Source organism: Macrotis lagotis, chromosome 1 (genome assembly GCF_037893015.1).
Source record: "Macrotis lagotis isolate mMagLag1 chromosome 1, bilby.v1.9.chrom.fasta, whole genome shotgun sequence".
NCBI lineage: Eukaryota > Metazoa > Chordata > Mammalia > Peramelemorphia > Peramelidae > Macrotis > Macrotis lagotis.
In genome coordinates this window covers 356,856,433-356,880,728 of record NC_133658.1, presented here as the reverse complement: position 1 = coordinate 356,880,728, position 24,296 = coordinate 356,856,433, and the positions used below count along the sequence as shown (strand labels likewise).

General features: G+C 39.7%; 1 protein-coding gene across 1 annotated transcript in view; it reads left to right on the top strand.

Annotated features, from left to right (window-relative positions):
• Positions 1 to 3,081: 3,081 nt before the first annotated feature.
• MMP24 (matrix metallopeptidase 24) overlaps positions 3,082 to 24,296 on the top strand; it is a 51,943-nt gene continuing 30,728 nt past the window's right edge. The window contains exons 1-3 of the mRNA XM_074212081.1: positions 3,082 to 3,278; positions 10,508 to 10,624; positions 13,012 to 13,316. Of these exons, the coding sequence (XP_074068182.1) occupies positions 3,184 to 3,278; positions 10,508 to 10,624; positions 13,012 to 13,316 (517 nt within the window). The 5' untranslated portion in view covers positions 3,082 to 3,183. The remainder of the gene's footprint in view (positions 3,279 to 10,507; positions 10,625 to 13,011; positions 13,317 to 24,296) is intronic.

The following is a 24,296-nucleotide window of genomic DNA, read 5'->3' as shown; positions in this document are numbered from 1 at the left end:
ACAAGAGAAAGATCATTACCAACACTTGGGAGGTAGTTAAATGGGGAGGGGAAAAAAGGATTGGCGACAGAAAGCTTCATGGAAAAGATGGCATTTGAGTTAGATTTTAAAGAACAAGTACAGTTTCAGTAGGTAAAGAGTTAGAGGATATTTATTCCTGGCAGTGGAATTTTGAGTATTAATTGGTAGATAATAGGGAGACACTGAAGATTTTTGAGTATAGAAGTGACCTTGTTCAGATCTAGGCATGAGAAGATTATTCTGGTAGCATTATTAAGAATGAATTGAAGGAGTAAAAGTATAAGTAAGACAGTTAGCTAATTCCTTAGTTCTAGCAGGACTAAGATCTATTTAGGATGATGATAGGGTGATGGTTTAGATCTATTTTAAGGTGATGGCATTAAGAACAAAGAGAAGGGGACAGAATTTAGAACTTAGTAAGTGATCAGATGTAAGAAGTGAGAGGGAAGAGGCAAAGATCAACAAGATTGTGAAAATGATAGACTAGGTGAGTTGTGGCATGTTGAATTTGGCCATGTGAGATATCCAGGTGGAAATGTTTTATGGGCATTTGGAGATACAGGACTGGAGCACAGAAGAGAAGTAAGGGCTAATGAAATGACCAAAGAAGACTATAATGGAGAAAGAAGAGAAGAGGAAAAGAGCAGATTTCTGAGGAACATTCACATCAACAGATTAGGGAGAGAATGGGAAGGCAGGGAAGGAATTAGAGAAGGTATAGTTAGAGAAGTAGGAAATAGGAAGAGAAGAGAGCTTGGACAATGTAATCTTTGCAGACAAAGGGGGGCAGACATATACAATAATTGTGAGTGGTCAATAGTGCCAAAAGCCACAGAGTTACTGAGGAAAATGAGAACTGTAAAAAATGCCCCTGGATTTGCCCATTAGGAGCTAATTGACCTCAGAGAGAGCAGTTTTAATAAAGCACCACAAAAACAGATAGCAAAGGGTTGAGGAGAGAATGTCAATGTTGTGAAAATGTAGGCACCCTTGTGTAAGCAATTTTCAAGATGTTTAGCAGTAAAGAGCTAAGGTCTGAGAGATCTGAGTGTGTCTGTCAGAAAAATATCATTTTTGAAGCAAGTGTGTCTATACTTTAGAACAAAAGTACGTCCACTGGAGAAAGGTCTTTAGAGGGGAATTAACCTTCAAAAGAAACAAGATCCTCACTTCTGAAATCAGAAGGGAGAAGGAGGGAATGGGTGATGATGTTGATAATTCAAAGAATGGAGCAAGAAAAACAAAGGAAAGGCAAGTTGGAAGCCCTCTATATTTTAGAAGGCTACTCTAAGTATTTGGACTTAGGGTGTGGTTGGGAGCAAAAGGAGAGAACAGATGGAAGGGAATTTGATAATCTTTGCCCTGGTTCTCCTTGTTGCCCTGGATTTCATGTGAAGTAGAGAGTGCAAGAGGTAGGAGAGGAGATTGTGGTAGAACAATGACATTTTGAAGGTCTATATCCTGAACATGTCACAGTTCTGGAAGGTGGTGAAAAAATCAGTGTAAATTAGTACGTTGACATTAGTACATAGTTGAAACAGGCTGGCAGATGATATTATTGAATTAAGAAGACTGACAATTGTGGAGTCGAAGCATTAGCAAGGAGGCATAAGCATGAATATTCTAGCTCCTTACCGTGATGGCAGGGTATGGGTGGAAAAGAGCACAGTGAGTTGAGGTACTAAAGTCATTGAGAAAGTTGGGGAGTGAACTGGCAATCAAAATCAGAGAAGGATTTAAAGGAGAACCTATAGATCCCCAAACATATATACTCATCATAATTCAGAATAAACTAAATGATCTCCACTTGGTCACTAATGCTAATCAAATAACTCTTCACTCAGCCAATAAGAGGAACAAATCACCATCATTTAGTATTTTAAGATCTTCAAAGTGCTTTACATATATTACATCATTTGATTTCCACAACAACCCTGTCAGATTGTTCAAATGTATAAATTAGTAAAATAACACTTAAAGAACAAAATGTATTGAAGCCAGGGCTCTCTGGAGCCTTTTAGAAATTAGTCATCTGGAGAGCCTTTCCCAAATAGCTGAGGGTTTATCCCTTTAAGCACTAGAGTTTTTATTTTTCACCACTTAGAGGGTAGAAAGCTTTCTATTATGGATTATATATATATATATATATATATATATATATATATATATATATATATATATTTCCTTCTTAGTGAAAGCACTGACTGTATGCTACTTTGATGGAAGTTGATGATGCTAGAACAGGATCTAGTGAGGCTCACTTGAGTAGCTGTTTGCCTCTGCAGCGATTAACTTGCTATGCTTTGGGAGTTCTTAGGTCTTTTTTTTCCTAATGGTTTTTGTATCTTCTCCCTCCTATTCAAGTTGCTATGACTCTGTCTTGTTTCTAACAATTCCCTCCCTACATCTAATTTCCAATGGGATAGATAATCAAATATGTAACAAACTTAGCTTGTTAGAACTATGTGTAAAATCAGAATCACTGGGTGATGAGTGAAAGATTAAAGAACTATCCAGGAGTAAATTGTATAAACTTTAATTCATGGACTTAGTGCCATTGATTTTAGGGTCTTTTTTCTGAGTATACCCTTACTTGCTGGATTCCTCCTAATCAGTCTGGAACCCATTCATTGTGCTGTGATCTGACTGAAATTCCAGTCAATAGTAATTTCTCTACCTTGAACCTAAATACAAATGCATTACATTCTTTTTTAGTCATACTTAGAATCATAAAGTTTCAGAACTGGAAGAAATCTCTACAATTACCTTTCTAATTTGGGGTCAATCAGCCTCAGTTAAAAGAGCCCATAGTTTTCAAGGAAATCTGACCTTTCAGATCCGAATTCATCATGTATTTTCTGTTTCTGTCCCTGTCTCTCTGTTTCTGTCTCACTCTCTATCTCTAGCTCTGTCACTTTCTGTCTGTCTGTCTGTCTCTCTAAATATATATTTACATATATACATATGTGTATGTATATCTCTCTTTTTCTCTCTCTCCTTACTGCCCCTTCCCCCTAAGAACTTTCTGTCTTTTTTCTTTCCTTTTCCTGTCTTTTCTACTTTCCTGATCTGTCTCCTTCATCTCCATCTGTCTCTCCTTTTTTACAGAACTGGTTAAAGTCTTACGGCTATCTGCTTCCCTATGATGCCCGGGTACCCACGATGCCCTCAGGGAAGGTCTTGCAGTCAGCGGTCACCACTATGCAGCAGTTTTATGGGATTCCTGTCACAGGAGTGTTGGATCAGACAACAATCGAGTAAGATTCCCATGGGACATTGTGTCCCTTAGCTTTTCAGACTTCCCTCTGGACATGACAAAGCAAGACAGCTTCCAATGCTTTCCTTTCTACTGTTTCACATTCCATCCCTGCTCCTTCCTCTGGGCCTCAGGGCCTTTTTTCCTGCCCTCCAATTCATGTTCCTCTTCTTTCTCCCCTGCCAGTCACCTAAATCTTCCAAGTTCATTGACTTAGTTCAAATTCTGACTCCTACAAAGTCTTCTGTGACCTCCCCCAGGCTACATTGAGCTTTCCCTCTTTTGCATTCTTCCTGCCTTTATCCTCAGACCCACATAATGGGTTCTTCTGTCCCCCCAACCATGAGCCCTGTGAGGCCAAAACTCCTTTCTTATTCTTCTCCATCTCCCCAAGAAACCTAGACCTCTCTATGCGGCAAGAAATCAGCTAACCGGCAGGCATTTATTAAATGATTACCCTTGCCAGATCCTGTGCTAAACTCATCAAGTATTTATGGAATGGATGAATGGATGAATGAATGATCCCCATGAATCCTTAACAAGAAAGAGTATTCCTCCTGTTATCAGATCTACCCACTAGAGCAAAAGTCAGGAGCTGTTTGAAAGAGTAGCCCATCTGGCTAACAGGGAATCAACAGGGTTTGAAGCTATTACAATTATACATATATAATTGTATATAAAATGTACATATCTACATAAATATATTTATACTGTATATGCAAAGTAAACATATAAATTGCAAATATAAAGTATATATAAATTGTATAGCATTAGTTTATCATAATGTATAATAAAATCAATACTTTTATGTTCAGTACTCTCAATTCAATACTCAAAATCACTCTCATTAGATTGAGAGCTAGGAGGGAACTTGGAGATTATCCAATAGACTTTGTTCTGCAATTCCTAGGAAATTTATCATTCTTGTGTATATTATTTGTGTAATGTCTTATTCCCCCAGGAGAATGTAAGTTCCATGAGGTCAGGGATCCAATTTTCTCTCTCTCTCTTTTTTTTTAAGATGAGGAAAATGGGTCTTAGGAAGGAAAGTGACTTGTGCAATGTCTCACAGATAGCAAAGAACTTATTCTGTTCTAGTACAAATATGATAATTGTCACTTATTTGGTGGCTTGCATCTATTACCTACCTTGATCTTCAGAATAGCCCTGGAAGGTTCACGGCTCACACTTTTATTACCTTCATTTATAGACAAAGAAACTGGGGTTCAAAGAGGGTACAGTGAGGTGCCCAGTGTTAGTTACATTAGCAGTAAGTAGCAGAGCCAGGACACTAATCCAGGTCTCCTGACATTCAGTGATTTGTACCTGCTTTAATGGTATCAACAGAAGCAGAAGCTTCACTCTCAGGGGCTATTATTTCCTTTGAAAATACCACTCCTACAAAGCTTTACATTTCTGTTATAGATTCCTCTGGCATTTGATTTTGAGGGTTCTTCCTGGTCCAGGGAGCCGAGAACACAGCCTTCTGTATCCACAGAGGGGGTTCCATAAAAGGATAGAAGGATACATATCTAGCCTGAGACATTCCATCTCCTACCTCCTTGCTTTTGCATTAGTCATATCTCAGACCTGGAATACTCTTCTTTACTTCTTGAAATTTCCTTCAGTGCTCAGATATAAGACCCTCCCCCCATCTTCCCGGTTACTAGTATTTTCCCCTCAAATTTCTTTGAATTTATTTCATAATTTAAAATTTTATTTATGTAAATAAGTGGCATTTCCAGTTAGTAGAATGTAAACTCTTTGAAGACAGGGACAGTTTTGTTTTTGTCTTCACCTCCTTGATGTTTAGCACAGGACCTAGAACTTAGTAGGTCCTTAACAAACACTTGTTGAATTGAATTAAGAGAGTCAAGTCAGAGGTAGCTTCTACCTCTTGGGACTGCCAGTGGGTTCTTTCCTGCCCTTGGGACCCTGTTTCTTCATCCAGATCTGATATTCTATGATTGAGCATAAGCCTGGATCCACTGAGGCTGCCTTACAGAAGCTAAGGCTATTTTGAGTCCTGGTATGGTGCGACCCAACGCAGCATCACATGGCAGGGAGACGGCCACTGCTGAGGGACCAGCTGGCCTTAGTTTCCTCTCTGTTCCAGAAAGACACAGGCACATTGGCTGAGGTTCAGCTAAGGGCAGTCAGATGGTGGGAGGAGGCAGAGGGAATGATCTGGGAAGAGAAGAAAGCATCTCCTACTTGCCTGTCTGTCAAACATCAGTTTTCTTTCTGATGTCTTTGGGGGCGAGGAAGAAGGTAAAGACTGAGTATTTTCATTTTGCAGATGAGGGAACTGAGGCACAGAGGCATTTCAAATTTAGCCCAGAATTGCTCTAGGGTTAGAAGAGGAAGCTCAGAGACTGATAGGGAAACCTGACTAACAATCTCATGCTTGTATTTAAAAGGCATTTTCCCCCTACAGCTACCCTACTGAGATAGAGTAAATATTTTTGTTTTTATTTTTTGGCCCAGCCCTGACTTGGTTTCATTAGTGTAAGGAATTTCTGGAATGGAAAACTTTAGCCACAAAGTCAGCTAGTGGTCTAGTGGATAGAGAGTCTAAAATCAGGAAGACCTGACTTCAAATGTGACCTCAGACACTTCCTAGCTGTGTGACCCCAGGCAAGTTGCTTCCGCACTGTTACTTCAGTTTCCTTGACTATAAAATGGGAATAATAATAATAGCATCTATCTGCTATTTTCTAATAGCAGAAAATTCAAATGATATGATACTGTAAAAAGTGCTTAACACATTGTAGGTATCAATTAAATGCTTATTCCTTTCTCCTCCCTGCTACTATCAGTAACTCATTTGTAAACCTATTGTCTAAGATAGTTTCTCAGATCACTGAAAAATTATTGGCCTATGGTTACATTATTAATATATGCCAGTGACAATTTTGAACCAAGAGTTTCCTGAATCCAGGACTGGGTCTCTAGCTATGAAGGCTTTTAGTACAGATGTGGGGAAACTGGAGCCTTACAGGAGCTGGGTGGCTCAGTGAATAGAGTGCTGAAGGGAAGGAAGTCAGGAAGACATTTCCCTGAATTCAAATCTAGCCTCAGATACTAGCTGTTAGACTTTGAGCAAGTCACTTAACCCTGTTTGTCTCAGTTTCTTCATCTATAAAATAAACTGGAGAAGAAAATGGCAAACCGCTTTAGTAATCTCTTCCAAGAAAACCCTAGATGGGGCCATTGAAGCTGGACATGATTGAATAGCAACATAGAAGGAAGGTGACATGCCTAAGGTATGGTGAATTTGTGATGAGTTGGAACTTGAATATAGGTCTGCAGCTAATGGCTGTTAGATATCCTATCAGAGCCTGTCAATCTACCCACCAGTAAACATGAAGCACTTACTATGTGCCAAGCCCCCTCCCCTTCTACAGGAAGCTTTTTCTGGATTTCCTTTAATTCTAATGCCTTCTCTCTGTTGTATATTTCAAATATATTTTGTCTATAGTTTGTTTGTAAATAGCTGTTTGCACATTCCTTCCCTCAGACTTTTTTTAGATTTTTTTTTTAATTTATTGACCTACTCACTGACTACGGGATCACCAACATATAAAAGATATGCTCTGCTCTCCCAGGGTTTAAAACCCAACCAGAGAGACCATGGAACTAGTCAGTGCATGAGCAAGGAAACAGATAAAATTTCCAAAAAGAGATTGCCTCCAATATTTAGGTTGTTGTTGTTGTTCAGTTGTCTTTCAGCTGCGTCCAGCTCTTTGAGGGTTTTCTTGGAAAAGTTGAGTAGTTTGCCATTTCCTTCTCAAGTTCAATTTACAGATGGGGAAACAGGGTGGAAATGACTTGCCCAAGTTCACACAGCTAGTTAGTGTCAGAGGCTGTATTTGAACTCAGGTCTCCCTGAACCCAGGCCTGGTATTCCATCCCCTATACCATCTATATGCTCAAAAATCAGGTTCAAAAGTGGTATCATCTGAAATAGATTCAAAGAGAAAACAATGGATGTGATAAACCATATGGATAAATCACCAACTTGAAGAGATCGTTTGTGAAAGTTCTGCTGACTTTATGAGGGTGTCAATCAATACATATTTATTAAGATCTAATATGTGTCCAGCACTTTGTATGTTCAATGCTGGGGATACCAAGATAGATCAAAACAATCTTTATCTTAGAGGAACTTTTATTTTATCTGAGTAGACAACCTAAATGTATGTAAGTGCATATAAGAGTTATAAAGTAAAACAAGGTAATTTGGGGAGATAGGAAAAGGAAGGGAAGACCACTAGAAGCTGTGGTAGAGGCGTGGAAGAAGGAAAGTGTTTGTGTGGAAAGAAAATGGTGTTTGAACTGAATTTTGAAGATAGTAAGAGATTCTAAGAGACAGAGGGCAGCAATATTCAGGACAGTTCAGTGATAGTGTTCTGCACCTGGATTAAGGAAAATCTGAGTTCAAATGCTTCCTATAAAAGCATAAACTAAATTAATACTGAATGGACACCAAACTCCGAATGACCACTTGGTCTGGGAGAACATTACCCTTCTTCCCATAGAGAGGCAGGTCAATAAGGCTACTGAAATTTGCATGTACTATAAGAGGAGGTCAATAATATATTTCAGTTGGTTTTGGCTTAACTGGTTTTGTTATAAAGAATGGCTTATTGGCAGTTAGAGAGCATATCTGGAAAGGTCTGGGATATATGAACAAAAGGTATTGATAAATCCTATGTTATTATTATTATTTAAGATAATTGCTAGTTATCTTTTCAAATTAGAGGCCACATCTACCCCATTCCCATCCCCAATGGGTAGAATTGGGAACAAACCAGCACAACCTTATTTTCTTGCAGTACTATGACTGGGGCCTGCATTGGAAGTTATCACAACTTTCTAGGAATCCTTTTGCGGGGGGTCTTATCTTGATGGGGTGATTTGGGGAGTCCTTCACAGCCTGGCTCTAACTTTACTTTCCATAACTCTGTGGTCTTGCCAAACTGACCTTCTTGCTATTCCTCACAAGCAACACTTAACTGCATGCCTTTTTACTAGCCTTTTTTCATGGAAGAAGGAAGGAAGGCAGGAAGGGAGGGAGGAAGGGAAGGAGAAGGAAAGGAAAGGAAAGGAAAGGAAAGGAAAGGAAAGGAAAGGAAAGGAAAGGAAAGGAAAGGAAAGGAAAGGAAAGGAAAGGAAAGGAAAGGAAAAAAGGAAAAGAAAGAAGAAAAGGAAGGAAGGAAAGGAAAGAAAAGTAAGGAAAGAAGTAAGGAAGGAAGGGAGGAAGGAAGGAAGGAAAGAAAGAAACAAGCCTAGCAATGCCAGGAACTGTGCTTTAAAAATGTGATCTCACTTGATCTTGCAATAACCCTGACAAATATGTGCTATCATTATTATTATTATTATTATTATTATTATTATTATTATTATTATCATTTTACAGTTGAGGAAACTGAGGCATAAAAAGGTGAAGTGACTTGCCTAGAGGTTACTCAGATATTCTCTGAGGTTACATTTGAATTCAGGTCTTCTTGATTCCAGGCTCATTGCTTGATCCACTGTGTCACTTAGTTGTAGTTTCCCCATACTAATTTCTTAGACAAGCATTGTCCCTGAAGTGGAGGAGGGGAGCACTACTGGATGGAAATTTCCCTTAAGAATAAGTCATCTCCCTCTGTTCTGATTTTCTGCTTGCCACATAACCTTCTGACTCTTGTAATTGGGTCTCCTGAGTGGACCAACCCCTGTGAGCATTTAGGTGGGGCTGGTACTTGTACCAGCCAGGAATACTTCTCAGCATAAGTTAATACACTGCCATCTAGTTTATTAATTAGTCTTGTGGGGTTGGTTAGTGGAAGTCTGTTCTCCAGAACCTGATCTCCCTGGGTGATCTGAAAAAACTTGAGTTTCTGAAGGCCAGACTCCAGATTTCATGACAAGTCCACCACCATCCGAGACAGAACCCTCCATGAAGATGTGAGCATCCAGTTGATTGGTTCTTACTTCTGAACCAGATTAGCTGTATCAGGAACAACTCAAAACCACCCCCAGACTGCCCATCTACTGTGGTCCTGTGCATTGTGCTATTTTATAGGATGCAGTGTTAGGGAAAGACATGGGAAGAGAACCTCTCCTCCCTTCAAAATAGGACCTGGAAACCACACTGAGCTATGGGAACCAGATGAGCTGCAAGTTTTTCAGAAACGTGGGAAAGCAGGGGTGGCTAGGTGGCACATTGGATAGAGCACAGGCCCTGGAGTCAGGAGTACCTGAGTTCAAATCCAACCTCAGATACTTAATAATTACCTAGCTGTGTGGCCTTGGGCAAGCCACTTAACCCCATTGCCTTTCAAAAAAAAAAAAAAGAAAAAGAAAGGAAGAAACATGGGAAAGCAGTATTCTGGTTCAGATTTTGCTATTAATTCACTGTGTATCTTTGAATAAGTTGCTCCCACATCAGTTTCTTCCGTATGATTAAATGCAATATCAGCTCACAATTATAGTTAGAAAACCTTTTATATTCATTTCATTTCAGCCCTCTAAAAGTCCTTTAGAAGAGACTGAGAAAGTATTATTATTATTATTATTCCCATTTTACAGATTTGAACATTGGAAAACTTCAGTGTCTCATCCAAGGGCATATCTATTCATCAGTCAATATGCCTATTCAGACACTGTACAAAGACCAAGGATATAAATATATATAATAATAATAGTATTTACATAGAATTTGAAGGTTTGCAGAAGAGATATTAGGATAGGTGCTATTCTTATCTCCATTTTATAAAAGAGGAAACTAGGACTGAAAGAGGTGAACAGTTTTGCCTAAGGTCCCAAAAGTGATAAATGTCTGAGGTCTGATTCCACTAGGCCTTCTGGCTGCCCAAGTACCTATCCTCAAAGAGCTGTAAAATTTGATTCGATAAGTTATAAGTGACCCTAAGTTATAAGATTTAGAGCTGGAAAAGACATTAGAGACAGACCATTGAATCCAAAGCTCTCATGATACAGCTGAAGAAATTAAGACTTGCCCAGCTAGTATGTGTCTGAGGTGGAGATTTGAACCTGAGTCTCCCAGTATTCCAAGTCCCAGGACCCTATCATTTATGCCATTCAGATCTAGATTTCCCATCTCGCAGACCTGTCACTACATGGTACTGCCTCTCCAGATGATCTTGAAGGGCTTACCTTTGGTGCCTGTCTCATAAGCCTTCTGGTCAGTATGTCTATATATATGTTCTGTCTGTCCAGGTGGATGAAGAAGCCTCGCTGCGGTGTGCCCGATCACCCCCACCTGAGCCGCCGGCGCAGGAACAAGCGCTACGCACTGACAGGGCAGAAGTGGAGGCAGAAACACATCACTTACAGGTCAGTGTTGCTCACTCTCCCTGTGCTCTTATCTGGTAGGTCTGAATTCACACTCTTATCCAGAGGAGAAGGTGGCTCTTGGGGTCCTGGAGCTAATTGTTATGTGATGCTCACCGTCATTATGGATTGAATCAAGGCTCAAGTTGGTAGAAGGGCCAGCAATGTGGGATGTGGAGGTTAGCATGGTCCAGTGGAAGGATTTTGGATTTGAAATCAGCAAATCAGATGTGTACTCCTGACTCTACTACCTTCTGCCTCTGCCTTTTCTCTAAACTTCATATTCTTTTTTTTGTTTGTTTTTTTTTAGGTTTTTGCAAGGCAAATGGGGTTAAGTGGCTTGCCCAAGGCCACACAGCTAGGTAATTATTAAGTGTCTGAGACCAGATTTGAACCCAGGTACTCCTGACTCCAGGGCTGGTGCTTTATCCACTATGCCACTTAGCTGCCCCTAAACTTCAAATTCTTAATGAGTAAAATGGAGGTGGACTAGACAGTAAGGAAGACCTTTCTAGCTCTTTATCTTTGTAAGTCACTGAATCTGCCCCAGCCTCTGACTTAATCCCATGCATTCAGCCAGGAGACTCTATGGATTATCTATAAAGAACCTAGTCTATATGCTTGGCTGCCTCCTATCTCTAATCCTCCCTGATCCTTGGCACCTACTGGTCCCATCTTGACAGGCAAAACACTATTATTGTTGTTATTATTTTTATAGGACTGATCTCCAGCTCAATTTGGGATCTTATTGGTCTGATTCTGCATCAGTGTCACAAGGCACGATTCTGAGTTTGGGTCTGGATCAAAGACCTATCTTCTGAAGCATTTAGAGGAGGGTGACTAATCTGCTTCGAGGGCTAGAGATCATGCCATTGAAAAATTCGCTGAAGGGTAGGGAAGACTTAGAAGGGGGAAGCATTGGAAGGGCAGAGAGATGGCTGTATTCAAGCATCACAAGAATTGTCTGAGAAAGGCATTCTAATCGATCCAGGAAACAGAACTAGAACTAAATAGATTTTACAGAGAGGCAGATTTCCACTCCATGGAAGGGTGAACTAACTAAAAATTTGTGCAATGAGCTACCCTCAGAGGTGAACTTTCCATTCATGGAGGTCTTCCAGAAGAGGCTGGGTGATCACTTGTTGAAATACTGAAGAGGGAATTTTTGTTTAGGTACCAATAGAATTTACAGACAATCAGAAATGATCCTTCCAATTGAGATTTTGCGATTGGAAGCAGGAGCTGGATAAATTTAGGTTCCCTCAACAAGTTCCCAGGGCTTGGGGCCAGAGCCAGACTGGATATGTGCAGGAGCTCTATAACCAAGGCCCAAAGTTAATCAGGTTTAACCCAGAATAGGGACTTATAAAGAACCATAATATGTCAGACACTTGATTTTTGTTAAGAGGCAACCAGGACACAGTGGATAGAGTACCAGCCCTGGAGTCAGGAAGACCTGAGTTTAAATTCAGCTTCAGACACTTAATAATTGCCTAGCTGTGTGACTTTGGGCAAATCACTCTTAACACCATTACCTTAAATAAATAAAAATAAAAAAAGAGGCAAGTGGAGTGGAACAGCTGGGGAGAATCACGGGAGCTGAGTTAGCAGGTTTGCTCTGTGAGCCTGGGCAAGTGTCCTGACTTCTCTGGACCTCAGTTTTTGTCTGTTGTAAATAATAGTAACTCATTCATATTAGCATTTAGCATTAGCATTAGCATTAGCATATTAGCATTAGATTTATCAAGTATTTCTATTTATCATCTTTTTATCTATTGTTGTAAATAATAGTAACTCATTCATATTAGCATTTAGCATTAGCATATTAGCATTAGATTTATCAAGTATTTCTATTTATCATCTTTTTATCTATTGTTGTAAATAATAGTAACTCATTCATATTAGCATTTAGCATTAGCATATTAGCATTAGATTTATCAAGTATTTCTATTTATCATCTATTTATCATCTTAATCAGATCTTCAAAACAGCCCTTTGAAATAGATACTATCTCTGACTTATTGATTAGGAAACTGAGGTTGAGAGATTGAGTGATTTGCTCATGGTCACACAGCTCACAAACACCCTTAGGCAGTCTTTGAACAGGAAATCTCCTGACCCCAAGATGAGCATACTTTTCACTCTCCTCCAACAAACCTCCTAATATGTTCTACAGTACCTTCCCTCCCCTGAAAAGCAAATGAGATGATGGATGTTTGACTCACATCTTGATGGTTTAATATGATTAATGTCATTGAGAGAAGGGAGGAGGAAGTGGATCCAGAAAGAAAGGATGAGAGATCAAGCCTGAAGACTATCTGGCCATAACTTCATGTCTTTAATCTTGGGAGATCTACCTCACCCTCACTGATCTTTTTCTTTCTTAACAGCATTCACAACTACACCCCCAAAGTAGGTGAACTGGATACGAGGAAAGCCATCCGCCAGGCCTTTGACGTTTGGCAGAAAGTCACCCCACTGACGTTTGAGGAGGTTCCCTACCACGAGATTAAGAGTGACCGCAAAGAAGCAGATATCATGATTTTCTTTGCCTCTGGTTTCCACGGTGACAGTTCTCCCTTTGATGGTGAAGGGGGATTCCTAGCCCATGCCTACTTCCCTGGCCCTGGGATTGGTGGAGACACTCACTTTGACTCTGATGAGCCATGGACCCTGGGGAACGCAAACCATGATGGTAAGGCCTGTCTCAGGCACAGGATGACAAGTCTCTCTAAGGGCTTGGGGGATATGAAGATCAGATATAGTAGCTTCCGTTGCAGAGCTATTTATCTAAATTAATATTTATGCAACAAATATTTATTCACAGAATTATAATAATAAATCGAACACAGTCAGGGCAAAAGAAAGTTATACTCAGAGTGCTATTCAGATTCTGAGGAAGGAAGGAAAGAGAATTTTTACCTGTGTGATCAAAGAAAGCTTCAGAATGGAGGCAATGTTCTAACTGGGTCTTAAAGGTAATGTAAAATTAGAATATAAGAATATAAAATCAGTTGAAGGAATTGTGGAATGTTTTTAGCTTGAAGAAGACTTAAGGAAGGTGTGAGAGTTGTCTTCAATTGTCTTCCAACTCTGACATTCTGCTTTTCCGTGGAAGTATTTGAAGGGCTGTCATGAAAGGAGATTAAGTTTCTTAGTAGAAGTAGGAGTAGTAGGGGGAGGATGAAGGAGGAAGGGCTCAGTTCCATTTTCCTAACAGTTAGAACTGTTCAAAAGTTCTAAAATCCCTGTTACTGGAAATCTTCAAGCAGAGATTAGATGACCTTTTCTCGGGGACATTGTAGAGGTTTGCTACTTCAACCACAGCAAAGATGTAAAGATCTCCAAGGGACCTTCCACCTTTAAGGTTCTATTGTACTATAATACAAATTGGTCTTTCTGCCTCTCATCCTCTGTGAACTGTTAAAATAATCTTACAAAGCAGAGGTCTGATCCTATTGTTCCCCATCTGAAGAATCTTCACTGACCCTCTATTGTCTCTTAAAATAAGACAGAGCTGCTATGATGGTCTTGAAAGGCCTTTACAATTCAACTCCAGATTACCTTTCTAGACTGGTTGGATATTATCCCCTTCCTATGTCCCGCCCCTGCCCCAACACTTTCAGGTCCATCTGAACTAATTGACTTGCTATTCCCTTTATACAGATTCCATCTCTCAGCTCTATGCAGGCTCTTCTACAAATTGGGGATTCACTTCCTTCTTCCTTCTCTACCCTTCTTAGATTCTTTAGCTTAGATCATTTAATTTTCCTGCTTTCCCTAATTGTTAGTATTCTCTCTCCTTCTCAAATTATTTTTTTAATTACTAATCTCTTTATACATTTTTTTCCCCTAAGAGAGTGATTCTCAAACTTTTTGGTATTAGGACCCCTTCACACTCTTAAAAATTACCCTTTTTGGCTCATGGTGGATGGTCTATTTGCTGACCTATAGAGGAAGAGCTCTAAAACCAAGTTTGTTTAAAAGGAGCTACTAGATAAAGCCCTGAAGGGGTGGCTAGGTGGCGCAGTGGATAAAGCATTGGCCCTGGAATCAGGAGTACCTGGGTTCAAATCCAGTCTCAGACACTTAATAATTACCTAGCTGTGTGGCCTTGGGCAAGCCACTTAACCCCATTTGCCTTGCAAAAACCTAAAAAAAAAAATGGCTTGAGAGATAAAGCCTTGAAGTGGACTTGATATTCAGAGCTGAAAGTAACATCAGAACAACTTGGTTTAATTTGGTTTTGAGGTGTAAGGCATCATTTTGGGACGCTGTACACACTAGTCTGTGTAGACAAGCAACACTATTGTACAAGACAAAAAAATCACACTACATTTCAAATCCTATCAATAAAACTAATGAAATCTGAAGGCAATAAAAGTTTGGTACAGTGGGCATTGTTGCACAGCAAACTGCCAAAGGACCAAATAATTTAAAGGGTTTTTTTAATCTAATAACTTTTTGTGGAAACTGGAATAGGTTCATTGAAAACTTATCTAAACCAAACTTTAATATTTCTAAAAATGAAGTTCAAATTTGGTTTTAAAGTTTGATTTAAAAAAAATAAGCAAAAATCTGAAAGCCTTCTGACACTGTATTTAAATGTACAATGAGAGAAAGCAGATGTATTTTTAAGTTTTGTTTTTTCTTTTAGATAAAAGAAAGATAAAGAAAAATTGTCATACTTTTATAATGTTAATATTGAAAACCATCTAATTGATGCAGTCAGGGTGATACATGTACAGTGTAAAAAAAAATGGAGGGGGGAGAGTCCAAAACAATTATTGTTGCACAGTTTTAGATGGTTAAGTTTAAAATTTAAAATTGAACTATTATTTTAAATATACTGAAAAGACTTCAAGGAAAGAGTGAAATTTAATGCAAATGAAAGGTTGTTTCATGACACCTTGTTGCAGTTGTCTGTCTGGTCCTGGGGAATAAATTTTTTTTCAGCAAAAAAAAAATTATCCTTTTTTCTTTATGTGGGTTATAACAATTGCTGTTGGTTATATTAGAAGTTAAAATGATTAAGGAGCTTTTGTTTATGTGGGTTATAGCTATTGCTATTGGTTATTTTAGAAGTTAAAATGATTAAGGTATAAAATTTTATTTATTTCTTCATTTTAAAACATTTTTGGGTTTTTTGTTTTTTTTTTTGCAAGGCAAATGGGGTTAAGTGGCTTGCCCAAGGCCACACAGCTAGGTAATTATTAAGTGTCTGAGGCCGGATTTGAACTCAGGTACTCGTGACTCCAGGGCCGGTGCTCTCTCTACTGTGCCACCTTAGCCACCCCTTAAAACAACATTTTAATGAAAATACATTTCAAAAACAAAAAAGTTGAGGAAAATGTTACTGTTTTACATATTTTTACAAATCTCTTTAAGTCTGTCATAATTGAAGACAACTGGATTTTCCTAACTTCTTCTGCATACAGTCTGTTAGAAGAAGTTATTTTGGTTGAAGTATATGAAGAAAACCCCAACCTTGCACACATATATATAGCTGGATAAAAAAGGGTTTTTTAAAAAATTTTATTTATTTAAGACAATGGGGTTAAGTGACTTGCCCAAGGTCACACAGCTGGGCAATTATTAAATGTCTAAGGCCAGATTTGAACTCAGGATCTCCTGACTCCAGGGTTGGTGCTCTATCCACTGAACTACCTAGCTGCCCCAGAAGGAAGTTTTATTGAGCAAATAATGTCTGTATTATTATAAAAATGGTTTCACCCTTGTGACTCCTAAAAAGATTCCCAGACCACCCTTTGGGAAGAATGAAAGTCCTTGAAGGTGAGGGCTACTTAGTCTCATCACCTAAGGGTGCCTTACACACAGATGAGGCTTAACAAATGCTTGCTCTATAGTCCTCCTCCTCCAGTCCTCTGTTTCTAATAAAATGCTAATTGAGAATTAGAGTGGACAGAGTACCAGGCCTGGAGTCCAGAAAATGCACCTTCTTGAGTACAAATTCAATCTCAGATACCTACTAGCAATGTGGGCTCAGGCAAGGCATTTAACCCTGTTTACCTCAGTTTCCTCATCTGCAAAATGGACTGGAGAAGGAAATGACAAACCACTCCAGTATATCTGCTGAGAAAACTCCAAAAGAGTCAGAAAGAATCAGACACGACTGAACAGCAAGTAGAATTATCTTTATCATCTTGGAGCTCATATTCCATTTGTCTCAGATTTTCTTTAGTAATGTGCTTTGAGGAAGCTCTTATGAAAGAGTTTATTAAAATAGTGCATTACTTTTATAAGGGACAGCCACAAAAGCCTGTGGATTTTCTCACAGGTATGTCTTACAACCCACTCCCAAAGAGAGGTCTCATCAAGTCTGTGTGAGGAGGGAATGTCCTCCTGGGGCAGAGATTGAAGAACAGTGCAGGGTTGATTTCTAGAACCTAGGATGTTAAGAGGCAACTAGGTCTTGAAGTGGATTGAATACTGAATTTGGAGTGAAAAACCTGAGTTCATATTCATATTTAAGTACACATTCAAGTACTTACTAGCTGTGTGCTACTGGTCAAGTCACTCTGCCTCAGTTTCTTCATCTGTAAAATGAGAATAAAAATAATAGCACCTACCTCCCAGGACTATTATAAAGGTTAAATGACACAAAATTTGTAAATGCTTTGGAAACCTTAAGCTAAATTAATGCTAACTCGCTATGAACTGAGGGGAAGGTGAGAGGACATTCAAAAAACCTGTCTCTGTCACCTTTTCTTATGCCTCTTAGCAATTCCAGATCTGTCTGTGTGCAAAAGTGTGGGGAGGAAAACCCAGGGGAGGCTTTGCTCCTCTCTCCTACCCTCAGTCCCCTTTGAGTTGGTAGTTCTATATATCTGAGTTTCTGGATGGTTCTGTTGGGTCATTGGAAAACTGGGCTTGGCCATCTTTGGAATGTTTGCTGGAGGTGGTGGATGACATTATTTAGCCAAGGTTGCTCTGGTCCAAATCATGAAGATGTTGAGGTCCACCACTGAGGTCATTCCTCATCAGCGCCCCTCATTTCCCTTGCCCAGGCCTAACCAGCTTTGTTCTTGAACTGGCATAGCTGCCAGCACTAGACCTGGAATCAGAAAACCTGAAGTCCAATCTGGTCTCTGGAAGTGGTAATAATACCTACCTCCCAGGGAGTGATAGGAACAAATGAGATCATAGTCATAATGTGCTTAGTACAGGGTAGGCACCTTATAAATATTAACTATTAATAGTTTGTGGGAAGAAGCTGACTTCAGACTACCTGAAAGAGTGGATAGAAAGGTCAGTTGACAGGTACCTTTTTTTTTTTTAGCTTTTCTGGGACTCAGTTTCCCCTCCTTCTACCAACATAGGTTGACACTTCTGCAATTTAGGCTTAAAGAATTACCTGAGTCACTTAGATTGTCATTAAGATTATATCCAGGGCCACACAATCAGTGTGTGTTAATACCTGAATACATGTTTTCCTGGTCCAGAGTCAACCTTTTATTCATTGCAGTGTCTCTGTGAGGTTAATACTAACAGGTATTGTTTTCATCTGTATTAAACAGAATTAAAATGAAAATTCTTTTAAACTCAGAGTGCTTACTTGACTTATCCAAGGTCATAATTAAGTGTCTAAGGAGAGATTTAAATCAAAAAGCATAAGCATTTATAGAACACAAATCCAGGGTTGACACACTCTGAGGTATGCATTTTCATTGGTTGTTGGTACCCTCAGTCTTACCTTTCCCCTCTGATTGGAAAGCTGGAGGGCAGAGCAGTGAATTCTTCCCCAAATCTTCCTTTTTAGAGGTGTTAGACTCATTGGCTAAGTTCTCATTCTCCATCTCCTTGGTTTCAAGAAAGCTCTCTGTTATCTTTCATTGGTGTAGTATCTTCCCCCATTAGACTGTAAACTCCTTGAGGATCTTCCTTTTTCTTACTTGTATCTTCAGCACTTAGTACAAAGACTGGCACATAGTGGATACTGAAATACTTCCTTTCTTCCCACCTCCATTCTCCTGACCCAGGTCAAGATTCCCCTCTTCCTTTTTAGAAATTTTTCTTTATTTTTGTAATGAAGCACTACTGTTGTCCTTCCTTTCTCCTTCCTCCCTCCCTCCCTCCCTCCCTCCCTCCCTCCCCCCTCTCTTTCTTTCTTTCTTTCTTTCTTTCTTTCTTTCTTTCTTTCTTTCTTTCTTTCTTTCTTCTTTTCTTCCTTCCTTCCTTCCTTCCTTCCTTCCTTTCTTTCTTTTCTTTCTTTTTCTTCCTCCCTTCCTTCCATCCTTCCTTTTTTCTTCCTTCTTTCCTTTTTCCCCTTTCTTCCTTCTTCTCTTCCTCCCTTCCTTCTTTTCTTCTTCATTTTAGGGACTATTTACTTCCTTCTTCCTAACAACCTGAAGAAAAAAGCACGAGCATTTTGAGCCCTTTCAGTTTTCTAAAAGGCTGGTGACCAGCCTACATTTAAGCATATTTAGCTATTGCTTGACCAATATACCCCCCCCAAGTAGCTTATGCATATTTCCCTTTATTAAAATGCACAGTGTTACACAGTCTGACACTTTTTGTGTTTAAAGGACACCTGAGCTACTCAATTCCAGCCAGAATTTTCTCTGCCATTGTCCAAAGTCATACAGCCCTCTATACCAGAAACACAACTTGAACCCAGGTCTCCCTGATGCTATTTCTCTCTCTCTCTCTCTCTCTCTCTCTCTCTCTCTCTCTCTCTCTCTCTCTCTCTCTGCTATGATTCTTCTTCTCCCTTGGGACACGATAGGTGATTAATAAACATTTGTTGAATGAAGGAGCATCTAACTCTACCTCAGTAAATTACAGGAGATCAGGGGACAAAGAGTGAACCTTTGCTGGTACAGAGTGGGAGATTCCATGCCTGGAATTCCTAAAGGTGCCCAGAAAAGTTGGATGATTGCAAGTCATGAGTCAAGTGAGATAAAAGAGACCCAGGAATAAAAGAAGCTAAGGTGACAGCCAGGAGACATGGCTCCAGGCTTGATTACACTTTCACTTGACTGTGTGATCTTTATGCATGTGGCCTAATTTTTACAGCTGAAAAGAAGAGGAGGAAGGAAAAATGAAGCTGAGGTTTTAAACCTAGGGACCTGAAGATGGTGATGCCCTTGACAAAAATGAGAAAGTCCAGAAGGAAAGCTGGCTTTGGGAACAAGAAGCTCTTAGATATGTTCCAGTTTTAGGCAATCATCTGATATACAAGTGGAGATGGCTAGTATAAAGTTAGAGACTTAGAACTAGAGAGATCAGAGCATTCAGGCATCACCCACCTGAGAGTCAAAGCCAGAAGAGTAGACAAGATTTCTGAGAAGGGAGTAAAGGATCAATCAGTCATCAAGAATTTAAGTGCAAGTAGATACAGAATGGGATATTAGGTGGCTAGAGTGCCAAGCCTGGAGTCAAGTAGACTAATCTCTCTTGAGTTCAAATTTGGTTTCAGACACTTAAGTAGCCGTGTGATCCTGGGCAAGTCACTTAATCTTTTTTGCCTCAATTTCCTCATCTGTAAAATGAACTGGAGAAGGAAATAGCGAACCACTCCAGTAAATCTGCCAAGAAAACCCCAAATGGGGTCCTAATGAGTCAGGCACAAGTGAAAAATAAATACAAGGTGGTTGAGTACTAAAGAGTTTGGGGGAAGAAAGCACTAGCTGTTGGGGAAGGACAGTGATTGGTAAAGTCTTCATTTAGAGTATGGAGCTTGAACTGAATCTTGAAGGATGTGAGGAAGTACATCCCAGACATGGGAGATAGAGCCAAGGCATGGATTTGGGAGATCCAGTAGAAAAGAAGAAGGGAGAGAGGACTCTTCCATGGGATAATGTCATAGTTAGTGTAGTGGAAGGAGAAAATGGAACCATACTGGAGACCATCAGGCTCTGCTAGCATCTTGATCTTATCCTGCAATTCTCCAACCCTAAATTGAAACTAAAAGTAAATCCAGAAAGATTTGTGTGAATTGATGCCGAGTGAGGTGAGCAGAGCCAGGAGAACATCATACAAGTTAACAACATTGTATAATGGTCAACTATGATAGATTCAGCTCCTCCTCAGTGATCAGAGATAATTCTAAAAGACTTGTGATGAAAAATACTATCCATATCCAGAGAGAAAACTATGAATTCTGAATGCAGACCAAAGCATACTATTTTCACTTTTTAAAACTTGTTTTATGTTTTTTCTTTCTCATGGCTTTTCCCCTCTTTAGTTCTTATTCTTTTTACCCAGCATATGGAAATATGTTAAATATGTTAAGGTGATTGTATATGTATAACCTGTATCAGATTGCTCAAAGCCATGGGGCGGGGGGAGGAAAAGAGAGAGAAGTATAAAAATGTGGAACTTAAAATCTTACAAAAGGATGAATGTTGGAAATTATTTTTGCATGAAATTGAAAAAACTAAAATAAAATAAGATTCAAAGAAAAAAGAAATTGAAAGTAAGATTCAATTCCTAGTTTCCCTCACCTTAAGCCAACACTGCTTGGCAGATCGTATATTATATTGGAGCCATTTCCTACATCATCATCAAAACAAAACTAACATTTCTATATGATTATTATGTACAGACACTGTGCTAAGTGCTTAACAATTATTATCTTTATTTGATCCTCACAATAATCCTGGGAGGTAGGAGGCTATTATCATCTCCATTTTACAGATGAGGAAATTGAGGCAGACAGATAAAAAGACTAAGTACCTGAGGTTGGACTTGAAATCTTGTCTTCCTGACTTTAGATCCAGTTCTCTATCTACTCTGCTACCTAGCTGCCCCCTGAGTTCTCCATACTTTTCTGAGAGACCCCAGAAGTTCCCTGGATTATACCCTAGGACTTTTATGAAGTCCCCAGGCCAGAAGTACTCTGAAGTCCACTCATAAGGCAAGAGTGAAGATTTAAAAAAAAGAGAAGATATGTAAAGGGTTTTGCAAATCTTAAAGCTTGGTTTACTGTGAGCTAATACTATTATTATTATTGACAACAATAGTACTATAAACCCTTTGGTTTGCTTCTTCCCTCAGGGCAACACATACAAGAGACTACATTAAACAATTTCTAAATATTTTTCTGAATGTTATTTCATTTTATTTTTTCAATTACATGCAAAGATAGTTTTCAACATTTATCTTTTTGTAAGTTTTTGAGTTTCACATTTTTCTACCTCTCTCTTTTCCCTTCTCCCTCTCCATGACATTGAGTAATCTGATATGGACTATATATGTACAGTCAGGCAACAAACAGTTTTTAAGTGCCTACAAAGTCCTAGCTAGGTAAGATAGAATGTTGAGATTAGACAGGGCTCCTGTCCTCCTGAAGGTTATGATCTAATCTGGGACACAAAGACAGAAAAGTATAATAGATGATGTTATATGATAATTGAATTGGAGATTTACAAAGCGAAGTGGTACAGGAGGGTTAAAGGACCTTAGAAGATTTCCTGAAAAAGATGGCACTACAATTGAGCTATCAAGATAGGAATTCAAAATGGGAAAAGAACAGGTAGGATAGTTCAAGTTGGGGATAGCCTTAAACAGAATTTGATTGAGCTTATTCTCTAGTTCTACAAGCTCAAGGCTTAACACCACCAGTTAATCAAAAAAAAATCATCATCCTATTCTCATTGCATAATTGAGCTATCAGGATAGGAATTCAACATGGGAAACCAATAGAAGTGGTTTCCTGGCAAGGGAGATATCCCAAGGACAGCCTTAAACAAAAGTTAATTGAGCTTATTCTATAGTTCTACAATCCATGTTTGTCACCACCAATTAGTTTGTTTTTTGTTTTTGCAAGGCAATGGGGTTAAGTGGCTTGCCCAAGGCCACACAGCTAGGTAATTATTAAGTGTATGAGGCCAGATTTAAACTCAGTGACTCCAGAGCTGATGCTCTATCCCCCACGCCACCTAGCCGCCCCGTCACCACCAGTTAGTCAGGAAACCATCATCCTATTCCCATTGCTATCACTTTGCACAGGTGATGCCATATCTGGAATGTACTTTCTTCCTTCAAAATAGGAATAGTAGTAAATATTTGTTTAGCACTTTAATGTTTTCAACACATATTCTCTCATTTGATCCTCACAACAACTCTGGGAGGCAGGAACTGTTACTATCCCCATTTTTCAGATGAGGAAACTGAGGCAGGTAGAAGTGAAGGGACTTGCTCAGAGTCATACAGCTAGTAAGTATTCAAATTGCCCTCTTTCTAATTCCAAGTCCAGCAACCTAACTACTCATTAAAGTTTATTAGGAGTTTTTACATAAAACTACCTGCTCAGAGCTTAGATGAATCACTGCCTCCTTCCTACCTGAGACCTTTCCTCAGTTATTAGTACTTTTGAAATTACTTTGTATTGTATTTATTTGGCATTCACTAGCTGGTGTACATGCTAGATCCCCGTGTTGATTGTTAGCTTGAGGACAGGGATGGTTTTATTGGTGTCTTTGTATTCCGGGCGCCACATAGAGAACCAGGAACATAGTAGGTGCTTGATGAATGCTTACTGAAATGAACTGAATGAAGGTGGGAGAGGTCTGGACATACAAGGGGCGGAGAGAGTGCAAGCAGTGCAGTTTGGCTGGAGGACCGAGAGCAGGGAGGGGAGTTTGTACAGTTCACCTGGAACAGCAGGGTGGCACCAGATTGTGGAGGAGCCTGAACTCCTGGCTGCTCTCTAGGGGCTCCCCGGCTGAGATCCTTGAGACAAACCCCTGGGGAAGTAAGCAATCAAAGGCACCAGCTAGAGCTACCTGGGAACTGAGCCAGGAAAGAGCCCCAGGGAAGCCGGCTGCTTTCCTGCTTTGCCCGCTGCTCTGCTCAGGACAGGCCTTGGGGATGAGCTCATGCTTCCCCTGCTGCCTGCCAGGGGCCAAAGAGCCAAGGGAGAAGAGGGGCTCAACCTACCTTTTTCTCTATGCCCAAAGCCAGCTTCCCCACCTCCAACAGAAGGCAAGTTCCCAGGTTGCTGGCCAACCTTGCTCTGATCTTGTCCTGTCTCCCGGAGATGTGAAGACATTGGCTGCAAACAGTTTCTCCTCAAAGCAGGTTTCGCTGAAAGCATTTGTGGTGTCTGTGGGGCTCTGGCAATCTGTCTCCAAGGCAGCAGGGACGTTTTTGGTGGGCTAGGGTTCATTTAGCTCCATAGAATTAGGGACCATCCTCTTAAGCTTGGTAAAGACTTGGTTGTTAAACTCCTTCACAACCTGCCCCTTACCCTAACCCTTCTTACACCTTACTCCTCCCTAAGTCTTCTATGATCTGTGACACTGCTTTCTCACTATGTTCTCACTCAAAAAGCTCATTGGCTCAGCTCCCCTTCCCAGGAATTTACTCCCTTGTCATCCGATTGTTCCGTTGTTTTAGTCCTGTCCAACTCTTTGTGATCTCATTTAGGGTTTTCTTGGCAAAGATCCTGAAGTGGACTGCCATTTCCTTCTCCAGCTTATTTTATAAATGAGGAAACTGAGGCAAACAGAATCAGGTAGCATAACTAGTAAATATCCCATCCCACTTACTTTTAATTTCAGATCCACATTCCCTTCCTCTGTCCTTTCCTCCTCCCCTTTTTGAAAAAGCAAGAAAAATAAAACCTTTGTTACAAATACATAGAGTCAAGTGGAATGAATTTCTGCATGACCATGTCCAAAACAAAACACTTCACAATCTGAGTCCATCA